The following is a 12477-nucleotide window of genomic DNA, read 5'->3' on the forward strand; positions in this document are numbered from 1 at the left end:
CAGACAACATAACAGAAGGGCGTTTCCTGCCAGAGAGGCCATTCCCTGGACGCCGCTCATAGAACAGAGAAGCAAGTCCGCCAACTTTGCCAGCAGGCGGAGGCAGAGAGGCTGCGGGCCCCATCCCAACTGCCCCCTCCTTGGGAAGGGAGCACCACTGGAGTGGAGCTAGGGACTGTCTGTGGAGAGTCGGGACCTCATGCAGGCTTGGTCAGACTGGGTCTGGTTCTGCTGCCTAGACCAGTGGTCCTACAGCAACAAGGGTCGTGGAAAAAGGTCTGCCCTGTTGCCAGAAGACTCCCTGGGATGGGAGCAGATCCCAATCTGGGTCTCAAAGGTAGAGATTAGTTACAGATCAAATCCCAGAAGTAGCCCGAGGAAAGATTTCTTCAACTATGTGACAGCACAGGGCAGATCAGACTGTATCGGGAGCATAGCCCTTTGTTGTAATCACAAGGGGCCCCAACAAGTAAACTCTTCCACTAGATAGAGAGGAGTCTCTATATTTCTCCACTCACACTGTCCCTGCCCTCCTTACCTTTTGCCTGAGGGACTGTAATGGTCTCCTGGCCCAAGTCTTTGCTCACTCCAATCCGTTCTTCACTCCCTGCCAAAATGTTTTCCTGCAGTACAGGTCTGACCAGGTTTCTTCTCTACTCAATAAACTCCTATTATCTCCTCTATCAAATACCCTCCATTAAACATTGAAACACTTCATGATCTGGCTCCTTGCTCTCCCTCCAGTTTTCCTACACTTTACTTCCCTATATGTATTGTGTAATCTAGCTATACTGGCATGGGTGTAGTTCCTTGCACATGACACTTTCCCCCCTCCATGCCTTTGCATCCACTGACCCTCATTCCTGGAATGCTCTTCCTCCTCTGCTCAGCCTCTTAGCTTCTTCAGTTGCCTGCAAGACACAGTTTAAATCCTGCCTTCTACAGGGGCCTTTATTCGTTCAACCCCCTCACCCTTTGCCTACCTTTCGAGACTGCCCTCCCTCTATTCTATATATTGTGTGTACATAGTTATTGACATGGCTCTCCCATTAGAATGTGAACTCCTTTGGTTTTTTATTTTTGTTTTGTTTTGCCTTTGTTCATATTCCAATTCCTTTACTCATCACAGTGTCTGGCAAAAAGTAAACACTTAATAAATGTTTATTGATTTAGACCAAATGCCTCACTGGCTGTCCAGTTTCATCTATCCAATTAGATGGAAGTATTTTCATTATCAGAAAGGTATTACTGTTGTCAACCTAACCACAATTGTTGCAGATCCATATAACTTCTGAGCCGGGAGCTGCGAGTATTAACCTAATTTTGCTGGATCATCCTTCAGGTGGGGGTTAAAGAGAAAGGGAATATTTAGTCATTAAGACTTTATGATTTATATCTAAGAACAGGATAGGTAGAACTAAACATACTTGTCAAGCTACTCTGTGACTTTAAAAATAGTTTACACTATTGGAAACTATACTAGTTAACAGTGTTCTGCTGAGATTAATATAATCCGTAATATTGCTATTGTGAAGCTCTATCTAGTCAGGGATCAGAGATTTTGGGGATTTGGGCAGAACTATTCTTTGGTCTGATATAAAATTGATAATATGCCTCCCCCACCCCAAAATATTGATGCTATTGTTCAAGATAAACCCAAAGTACACTTGATTAGATGAACTGTGATGGTTAATCTGTTTATAGATTTTTAATCTATAATCTATTCTATTTATATAAGCACTTTTTTCACAATCATCCTGTAAGGCAGGTAAGTATTATCTTATTTGGCAGATAAGGTATTCCCTTATTTGACAGATGTGAAAAGTGAGATTCAACATTAAATGACTTAAGGAACTTAATTAGATTTATGTTTATATTCTTCCTGCATGGGAAATTGATACTTGTAATTAGAACTTTCTCATTATTATAGCATTTTGAAGGAAAATATATAAACAGAGGGCATGGATGTCAGTTGAATATGATGGGATAATATCTTTTAAAAATGATGAAATTAAGGGGGGAGAAAGGAATGTAGTGGAAAAAAGGTAAAGGCAGAAGTGGAATGATTTTAGTTCTTGGCCATTAAAAAAAAGAGGGAAGAACAAGCTTTTACAGTGGAAGGGAAAGGAGGAGGAAAGGGAGAGGGAGAAACCTTACTCTCATCAGAATTGTCTCAAAGAGGAAATAACACATACACTCAATATGGGTATAAAAATCTATCTTACCCTGCAGGATAATAGGAGGGGAATGGGATCTGTGAAGAAGGGAAGGTGACAAAAAAGAAGGCTTATTAGGGTCAGTACCAAAACACTTTTGAGGATGAGATGAGTAAAAGGAGAGACGGAATAGAATAAATGGGGAGAGATACAGTTAGCAATAGTAATTGTAAAAAGAATTTTGAAGCAAGTTTCTCTGATAAGGTCTTATTTCTCAAAAGGGAACTGAGTCAAATTTGTTAAAAAAAAAAAAAAAAAAAAAAGAGAAAGAGAGAGAGAGACATACCCCAATTGATAAATGATCAAAAGATAATGACCTATGCCTAAAGGGCTTTACATTCATGTGTATCCTTTGACTTAACAATATCACTATTAGGCATGAATACCACAAGAGATTTTTAAAAGGGGAGGGGAAAAAAAGGAAAAGGACCTATATGTACAAAAATCTTTGTAACAGCTCTCAGGGCAAAAAATTGGAAATTGAGGGAAGGTCCATCAATTGGGGAATGGCTGAATAAATTGTGGTGTATGATTGTCATGGGATATTCTTCTATGGAAAGCAATGAGCAGAATGCTTTTTGGGGGAAATATTTGGAAAGTCCTCCATGAACTCAAACAAACTGAAATGTACTGTACACAAAATAATAGCAGCATTTGGGGATGACCAGCTGAAATGACTATGCTATTCTCAGCAGTACAATGATCCATGATTACTCTGAAAGATTTAGGATGAAAAATCCTATCTGTAGCTAGAGATTGTGTCTGAATACAGATGGAAGTTTTCTTCTCCCTCTCCGCCTCTCTTTCCTTTTCTTCCACCCTCTGTCTGTCTCTCTCTCTCTATGTGTGTCTTGTCTGTCTGTCTGTTTTTTCTCTTTTAACTATTTTTCTTGAGAGTTTTTTTTAAATTGGGGTGGGAGATCCATGTTTTCTTTCACAACATGAATTTTATGGAAATGTTTTTACATAACTTCACATGTGGTTTCTTAATAGGGCCTGGGCTTGGGATGAAAGAGAATCTGGAACCCCAAAGTTTAAAACACCCTCCCCCCAAATTTAAGTGACTTTGGGGCAGCCAGATGGCGCTGCGGATGGAGCACCAGCTGTGGAGTCAGAAGTCCTGAGTTCAAATCCCGCCTCAGACACTTAACGTTTCCTAGCTGTGTGAGCCCGGGCAAGTCACTTAAGGCCAATTACCAAACCACCACAACACAGTCAAGCGACTTCTCTAGGACTGCTGAGCCAAGGTTTGAGCTCTGGCCTCTTACTGCAGAGCTAGTGCTTGACCTACCCCTACCTGCCAGGCTGATCCCCGGGCCAAGGAAGCAGAGTCTGCCCAGTTCTCTGCTGCCTTTGTCTCTGTGACTTTCCGGACCTGAATCTTCTACTTCTGAATCACCCAGTTCAGGAGACTTGGGTTTTAGCCCTGATTGTTCTGCCGAGCATTTGCACAGCCTCCGACACGGCCAGAGCTCCGGGCCTCGGTTTCCGTCGCTGTCGGCGCGCGCTCTCAGCAGTGCCGTGTCCTTTTAGTGCTCCCCGGATGCACATGAGGGGGTGTCCTTGGGCTCCCGCCTCGGGCACGCCCAGTGACCCCGGGGCTGGAGCTGCTGTCCCCAGCCAGTCATCTGGGAGACGTCCTGGACTGAGTTTTGCAAATGCGGAAGCTTTCCCGTTTCAAGGTGTGGATCTTTAATAGTAAAATGGCTTTCGATGTTTGGACTCAGCGGGTCACTGTACTCCCCAGAATGTCCAGTAGATGGCAGCATATTAATCCTCTGGCACTGTATTCGTGGGGATTTTTCTTCCTCCCACAAGAAAAACATAATAAAGATTTAAACTTTGGAAGCAGCTGATGAGCAATTACTAAGATCATCTAATTAAGGGAATGCAAGGAGCTTGGAACTCTGTAGTATTTTAACAAAATTATACCCTGATGCAATTAGCACTTGAACTTCATTACTGGTTCAAGATCCTGGACTTCCATAATAGCCAGACATTGAATCCTGGTGAATCAGCTACGTGCCCTTCAGAATGAAGGGAGCAGATGCAGTATTCTATTATGGTGTAGTAGAAATGTCGCTAGAATATAGTCCCAGAATCTCCAGGTGAGGGGGATTTAAGAGGTCTTGTAGTCTAGTTCTTCATCTGAAGTTGCCATTTCAATTGCATTCCCGAAAGTGGTCATTGGAACCTTCACTTAAAGACCTGTAATTAAGGAGAACTCTCTTCCTCCTATGACAGCTCATTCCACTTTGGGACAGCTGTAATTGTTGGGAATTTTGTCTTTACAATGAACTGAAATCAGCTTCCTTTAAACTTCTGCCTAGTTCTGTCCTTCAGATCCCAGTGGAATAAGTTTAATCTACCTTTTCCTTAGAATAGAACTTCATATAATTGAGGAATAGCTGTCATAACCTCCTTAGTTACTCCTTCCCTAGGCTAAACATTCCTAGTTCCTTGATCCAGATCTCATATTACATAGTTTCCAGGTCTCTTGCCTTTCCTTTTTCCCTCCTTGGGAAATGCTCCAGCTTGACAGCAGTCTTAAAATGTATGCTTAAAACTGAAATGAATAGTCCAGAATTGGTTCTGACCAGGGCACATTATAGGGGCAAAGTCACCTCCCTCATTCCGGGGGAATGCATCTCTTAATGCAATTTAAGTTTACATTTTTTGGCTGCAATGTCATGGTTTTGAATTTGAAGTCCATTAAGATTCCCAGATTTTTACTTTGGCCATTTTATACTTGTGGAATTAATTATTTGAACCCAAGTGTTAGATATTAAATTTAGTTGTATTAACTCTCATTAAATTCAGTCTATTATTCTAATCTGTTAAGTTTTTTTGGATGATGAGTCTGGTATCCAATATATTAATTTCTTCTAGATGCCTTTCATCTGCAAATTTAATGAACAAACTATCTTCACCCAAATCCACTCTAGACACATGGCCAAGGACAGATCCCTGGATTATTTCAACAACTTAAGACAAATTGAAATCAACTTATTTTCTATTCTTTGGATATGGACATTTAAGCAGGCCTGAATCCATGTAACTACTTTACCTCCATTTGACATTTTTCCATCTTGTCTGCAAAGATAACACAAGAAACTTTGTATATATCTTGCGGAAATCTAAGTATGCTGTATCTACAGCACTCCATTGATCACCTGATCTAATGATCCTGCCATTAAAGAAAATCACAGAATCTCAGAATCAGAAGATAAATAGGCAAATTAATCCAAACTGTACCTAATTAAGAATTTTCTCTTACTATATCTCCATCCCGTCTTCATTTGGAGATCTCTAGTGAGAGGAACTTATTCCTCCTAGTAGCCAGTTCCCCTTTTTTTGACACCTTTATTTTTTTAAGGCTTGGTGACAAATTATGTTGTGCTTTTGATTCTGGCCAGTTACTCCAAGTAAAACATCATATAATATCTACTTGGTGGGCAGAAGGGGATGTGTGTGAAGTTATCTGTGGCTATTTTCTGTAAATGGTTTCTGAGTGTCAAACTGAGTTGATTTGTCCTAGCCTATCAATCTTGCCATCTAATAGATGAATTTTGGATATATTTTTGAAATCTCTAGCTCTCTCCTTATTGAAGTCATTTTATTTCCGTACTTTTCATAACACATTCAGATGACTCAGAGATTGATTCAGAGATATAGGATATTTTCACTGTCAAATAGGCAAAAGTTCAAAAATTAAAATTAGCCTTCATGGTCCCCTGACCACATCCTCTATCATTTGAAAAAGGGTTAGTAGAAAGTTTGCTCTTCATCTGTTCCTCCCATTTCATGAGGAAACAACCACAGTTCTTGTACTATTATTTCCCATGTCTCTTAACATTTTAGCTGGTTAATTAGTTTCTCTGGAAAGCTTTCTTTGTCTGATCCCAAAACCAGACTTGGAAAATTTAAGAATAGACTAGAAAACAGAAAACCATCTCTTCATTGTTATCATTTGCAATGAAACACAAGTATAATGCAATAGGAACATTTCATTTTTATGTAGGTCCTGGATAAATCGGGTCCCCTTAGAGAACACATAACACATAACTGTAGAAATACTCAAAATTAGGGTTCATGATAGGATCTCTGGAACTGAAAGCGAATTGTGGAATTATATCTGTCGTATCCTGGAGGAAGCAGTTATGAAAGGAGTATGGATCTAGTTAAATTGATTGGCTTTAGTTATCCGAGATCAGTTCCTAAGCATCAAACTGGGGACCAAATCTTCCTTTTATGTTTAGGGAGTAGGAGAGAACTTGTGAAAAGCAGGACTGGCAGAAGTTCAGTTCAGAGGTAAACCTCTGGAGAACAATCCAGGAATTGAAATGACAGTTGTGATTTTATCTAAAATGAACTAAACCTCTTACTAAGTTACTCCAAGGGCAAACTCAAGGATATTTGCAGTCATGCATCCATTATTGGAAATATCAGCTGTATGTGTGTGTGTGTGTGTGTGTGTGTATATATATATATATATATATATATATATATATATATATATAGTAATGAGGGTCACAGGAGTCAAAGGTGCAGCCTGTGGACTCATTCTCAAGCAGAGATCTTGGTTGGCACACATTCCATTTTCTGATCGAGCTGTGCTTTCTCAGAAGCCAGATGCTCACATCTCAGGGATGTTAAAGCAGGAAACTCATCACTGGGCAGGGATTGGGGCTAGACCCTTTTGCGTCCCTTCCATTTCTAAGATTCTGGAATTCCCCCCACCTTAGCATTTCCACATTCTTATGTGCCCAGATAATGATATGGCTTGGCTTCTTCTACCATGGAGTAGGTAGGTGGAGCTGGGGGTGGGAAGAGAGCTAACCTGACTTCTTCCTTATCTCCATTATTCCTTTTTCAGCAACAATTACAGACCTACGTGGCCTGGGTGAATGCCCAGCTAAAGAAGAGGCCTGAGGTGAAACCCGTGCAAGATCTTCGGCAAGATCTTCGGGATGGTGTCATCTTGGCATACCTGATAGAGATTGTTGGTTAGTAGTCCCCAGGTTCAATTCACGACTCCTTCACCTGTAGGGCCTCCCCACAAGGTAGATAAGATGAGGAAACTTAGGCACAGTTTAAGAGATTTGCCCATATTTATATCACAAATGGAATCTCCTTCTATCTTCCACACTTTGGGGTTTTAAGAAAGGGCCATTCTCTGCTCTTGGTGATTTGGCATCTCTGGCAGGTCTGTATAACTAGTTATAATACTATGGCTATTTCATCAACTGGCCTTGCTTGGGGTCTTTGAGGGAAACCTCTTCAAATAGTCTGTTTAGGAAGCAGCTTGTGATATAATACATGAATTCAATTACTTAGCATCTTCATTCCAATTTACTTATTTTGTGGTGCTTTTATATTTTTCTAAACTGTGTCCAGAGGCTTTTTAAAGTATCATGGACATAGTCATATCAAAAAACATCAAAGATAAATATAAAGGTATCAAAGCAATCCATTTTCAAGTCTCTCCTTTTTTCCAAGCCCATCAAAACCATGCATTCTGAGACAATTCACTATATTTAGTCAAACATTTAGTTCCCAAATCAACCACCCCACTGATGTCATCATTCTTAATGAATCTCAGACAGATATAACTCTATTAATATAGTCGTTTCTGTCTCACAGCTGGAGAGAAGTTGAATGGGTTGCAACTGAATCCCAGCAATCAGCAGGAAATGAAGAACAATGTGGAAAAAGTGCTACAGTTTGTGGCCTCCAAAAAGATTCGAATGCATCAGACCTCTGCTAAAGGTCAGTACTATATTCCTAAGCACTGAGAATGTATGTACTCAGTCTTAGCACTATGGCCATCTTCAGAACTCCCTAGGTAATATTGCTTAAGGGTCCTGGATAAATCAAAACAGAACCAGACATATGTACTCAGGTAATTATTCTAAGAACATAACAAATACCTGATTTTAGGACAGAATAATCCTGAAATCTTGAATGCTTTGAGAAGCTAGTTTCAGCAAATGACAAAGGGAGAAAAGATAGGAATCCTTTATTAACAATAGTTCAGTGTTGGTTTGTCAAGGATATGAGGGTGAAGGAGAATTAATGCTTAGAAAAGAAATGACAGAACTGACAAGCTGATATTAAGATTGCCTTCTTGAAATTAGAAAAATAAAAGTGTATTTCTATGTATTTCTCAGTTCTCTCGACCTTTGACTAAGATTATTTTAGGACATCAGGATCTAATCTTGTCATGGTGCTTAGCACAGATCCTAGGCATTTAGTAAAGGTTTATTGGCTGACTAGCCATATTGCAGTTGGTCTAAAACAGGCGATTTTCTCTCATTATTGTTCACATCATAAAAGGCTACAGGTGTGAACAGAGAAATCTCACAGCTTCCTATGTTATCTCTGATAACACTTAAGAGGATGTTAGTCATGGGTCTTAGGTCTACTTTGGAGAAGATGACTCTTCTCAGCTCAGCCTGATCTGGTCCAGCTGCAGTGGAGGGGCCTGGAAGGTGAAGCCGGAGCTGGGGAGTCCCATGGCCCCAGTTCTGAGTCGCTAGCTCGAGAAGGTTGTGCTGGCCCTTAGGGCAGGCTGCTGTTGTCTGTGGCAAGCTGGGTCTCTTCTCTAGTGTGCCAGAATGATCAGCGGGGCTGGTATAATCAGTAGGGCTCATTTAGCCTGAGTGATGCTCCAGAATCAGCAGCCCCCAGCCTTGTTTCAGTGAGTGCTACATAAAATAGAAAGGATCAAATGTGAATTCTCATCACACCTGCCATTTGTTCTTGCATTCTCCCTCTTTCTAGAGGAACTGAATAGGAAGGCAGGATAGTCACTGTATCCTTTCTAGTCCCCTTGTCAAGCAGGCTTAGGAGATCCATACCATTATAACCCTTAGTGTGCCTTTTTCTTCCTATCTTATGGGAGGTCCTTAAGCCCTTTGCCACTTACCTAAGATCTCTTTGGGGTCTCTCCCATCCCACAGACATTGTGGAAGGAAACCTGAAGTCTATCATGAGGCTGGTCCTTGCCTTGGCAGCACATTTCAAACCTGGTTCCAATAGGATGGTGAGCCACAGAAGGAACTCCAGAGCCCCAGTGCAGAGTCACCAACCACACTCTGCCACTGCAGTGGCTCAGGGTGCAGCTGCTGCTTTGGCAGATGTATGTCATGACATGTCACGGTCTGGGCGAGATGTCTTCCGATACAGACAAAGGTAAGGGAAACTGCCCTCCTCACTCTGGTATTTTCCCTTAAATATTACGATGTCCAGGTATTACACCACTCAGACAGTCTCTGCCTTGTGCGGCACACAAAGGTCTAGGAGGACCAGCCAAAAAAAGAGGAAATACCTCTTTTCTGGAGATGTATTAAATTTGCAGTTACTAAAGAGTAAGGAGCAGTTTCTGAAAAATTTTGGGGACTCCAGTGTTAAGTTATGCTATTGCTGTGTGTTTATTGTCATTCATTCATTTATTTGCTTGGGAGATGCTTCTTTTCTGAACCCAATCATAATACCCAAGTGTGATTTCGGAAAGCCAAGCCATGCTAGAGAAATGCACCATATCATTAGGTCTCTGCATCTGATGAAGAACAGTGACTTTGAGTCATGGCAGGATTGAGGGACTGATACCATCTCCCTTCTTGGTTACTTGTCTTTAGAAACAGCAGCATGGATGAAGAAATTGAAAATCCGTACTGGAGTGTTCGGGCACTGGTGCAACAATATGAGGGGCATCAAGGACCCTCATCCAAGGCCAGCTCCTCCAGGTAACTATTACCCTGTGACTTGGTTATAATTATCCTAACTAAAAGTGACATTTGGGAAGAACTGTCAGGGACCTTGGCCCCAAAAAATGATTATAAGAGCTTTTTTTCATGGTTAATATTTGATTATAAAGGAGTCTATCTTCCTGTGGCTTCCATAGTTGGGGGGGAGGAGGAAATGGGGCCAAAGGAGGTAAAAGGTGAAGTGATAATTCCTCACAATCAAAAATTCTGTGTGCATTTCAGTGCATGGTCCCAGCAACTATGTTTAGTCATGGCCACATGGGGGCATGGCTAGAGTACTAAAGCCAGCAGGTAAGAGCAATAATTCTAGTGTAGCATGCCCCAAAATTCTTAGTATAGTTTTAAGCTTTCTTAGTTCTTTTACAATCTTGAAATTAATGTACAGTTGTAAGTGGTGGATGCAGAATGAAAAGAATATGGTGGCGGGCTTGAAACAAAACAAATGAGTCCAGTTGTTAGGGCATCTTATGTTTATTGTGCTTATTGACAGAATTAGGAATTGTGGATTGGTAAAAATTTGACTGAGCTAATAAGCGTGTGAATCTAATATCCTTTAGAGCCAAATGCAGAGGCAAAAATGGGTCACAGTGCTCTAATAAAGGCTGTGATGTCCAGTATAATGGCAGAAGGATTACTTCCTTGACTAATGAAAGCCATGCTCCTGTAAACACATCCTGGTGTATTAATTTATTTAATAACTGCACATAAGTGCTGAGTCATATTTAATTTATATTCTACTATGACCCCTCAGGGCTTTAAAAAAAGTATTATAATTGAGTTTGTCCTGCCTCTGACACATACTGGATATGTGAGCCTGAACAAGTGAATCAATCTTTCAGTGCCCTAGGCAGCTATCTAAACCTAAATGTGGCAGAGAAGGTGTCAGCCTGCATGGATAAATAATTTCTTCATCCAGAGGCTCCCTATAGTAAATCACCTGCTGATCTAGGGAGCATCATGGTGAATTTTATTGGCAGGGTAGTTGGGCCCAACTCAATCTGTGTTGCTATCCTTTCCATGTTTTTAGGTAAACTTCAGTTAGCCAGTTGTTCCTCATTTTGTTTCTGTTTTGGGTTTCTTTTGTTTCTTGTTCATGTTGAATGCCATCCTGGTTTTAATGAAACTTTTTATGATTTACTGAAGGAATTCTTAATTCTTTTCAAAAAGAAAAAATGTTATAAAATGCTGGCAACCCTGGTTAACTTGAAGTAATACCCACACTTCCAGAATAGATTCATAATCAGAGATTGCTGGTTCCTGATATTCCTTTCTAACCTTTTTTGTTTTAATGAGACCATCACTTGGGACAAATTCAAAAAGATGTTCAGTCATACAATTATATCTGTTGTTTCCTGCTGGCCTACAAGGCCTATCACTCTGTACAACCTCAGGTGCCCTGCCTGAGTCAGGGAGCAGAAGAGTCTGCCTTTCCTCTTGAGAGCACCTGCTGACTTCTTGTAGGCCTAGAGACCCCGGCAAGACTGTGGGGGTGGGACACGGAGAACAAGTGACTCACTGGAAATCATGCAGAAATGGAAAAATCATCCCAGCTTGTTTAAGGGGGAGGTGTTCGAGGAAAATATGCCACATTTACTTTTCTGTTGTTCAATCCTCCCTTATTTCACCTTTGGAATCTCATTATCCCCTAGTCACTGCCCCCTGCTGGGTAATCAGTCACTTGGTCTTTTCCTCAATGAGCTCCTCTGGGAGGGGAGACCTAAATAATTGCTTCCTAATTCCACCTCAGATAGGGAGCGGGAGTAGGGGTTACTCTGTTCGAGAGATTCTTTGAATTCAAGGTGATGGGCTCCAAAATGGTTAGCGATTCTTAGAAAGCTCTTTACTAGAGAGAGTCTAACAGCCCAGGATTGACGTGTGCCCAGCTCAACGACGGCTATAGGGAGATGAGGATGAGGTGGTGAGGTTGGCATCGCCGGGCCCTTCCTCCCTCTGTTCCTCCGGCGAAACTCCCCCTTCCCCGCCCTATATACAGGGGGTCGGGGGAACTCATTCTCCTTTGCTTGATAATTTCGGGTTCGCTAGTCAGGCCGTGTATTTTAAAAAGGAAATTAGTATTAGTTTCAAAACAAAAACACTAAAATAAAAACAAGGTGGGGAGAGGGGGAAAGAGTGGGCTGACGTTGGGAGGAGAGTCCTCCATCCAGCCCGCGTCCCAGCCCCCGCCCCGCGCGCAGAGCCACGTTCAGGTCTCTAACTGGGCCTGAGTGTCCACGAAGGAAGGTTTCAGATTAGAAAAGTTAACAATTTCGGGGCCCGAGGGAGTTCCCCGAATGTGCCATTTACCAGGACGAGGACTGCATCCTCGGCGCGGTTTCCTCTCCCGGAGATTGAGCAGACCCGCGATTCCTACTCCCTCCTTCCCCCTCCTTTTTCCCCTCCCCCTTTTCTCTCAGCTTCTTTCCTCTCTCTGCGTTTCCCTCCCTCCGCCCCTCCCTCCTTCTTCCCTCCCTCCCTCGCTCGCTCTCCACCCG

At 41.7% G+C, this 12477-nt stretch overlaps 1 protein-coding gene across 1 annotated transcript in view; it reads left to right on the forward strand.

Moving 5' to 3' along the window:
- The window catches only part of LOC127554986 (dixin-like), a 29698-nt gene extending 19730 nt beyond the window's left edge, over positions 1 to 9968 (forward strand). Inside the window, exons 2-5 of the mRNA XM_051986972.1 lie at positions 7093 to 7222; positions 7860 to 7985; positions 9179 to 9410; positions 9857 to 9968. Of these exons, the coding sequence (XP_051842932.1) occupies positions 7093 to 7222; positions 7860 to 7985; positions 9179 to 9410; positions 9857 to 9968 (600 nt within the window). The remainder of the gene's footprint in view (positions 1 to 7092; positions 7223 to 7859; positions 7986 to 9178; positions 9411 to 9856) is intronic.
- The last annotated feature ends 2509 nt before the right edge of the window (positions 9969 to 12477 follow it).

This window comes from Antechinus flavipes, chromosome 3 (genome assembly GCF_016432865.1).
Source record: "Antechinus flavipes isolate AdamAnt ecotype Samford, QLD, Australia chromosome 3, AdamAnt_v2, whole genome shotgun sequence".
Lineage (NCBI taxonomy): Eukaryota > Metazoa > Chordata > Mammalia > Dasyuromorphia > Dasyuridae > Antechinus > Antechinus flavipes.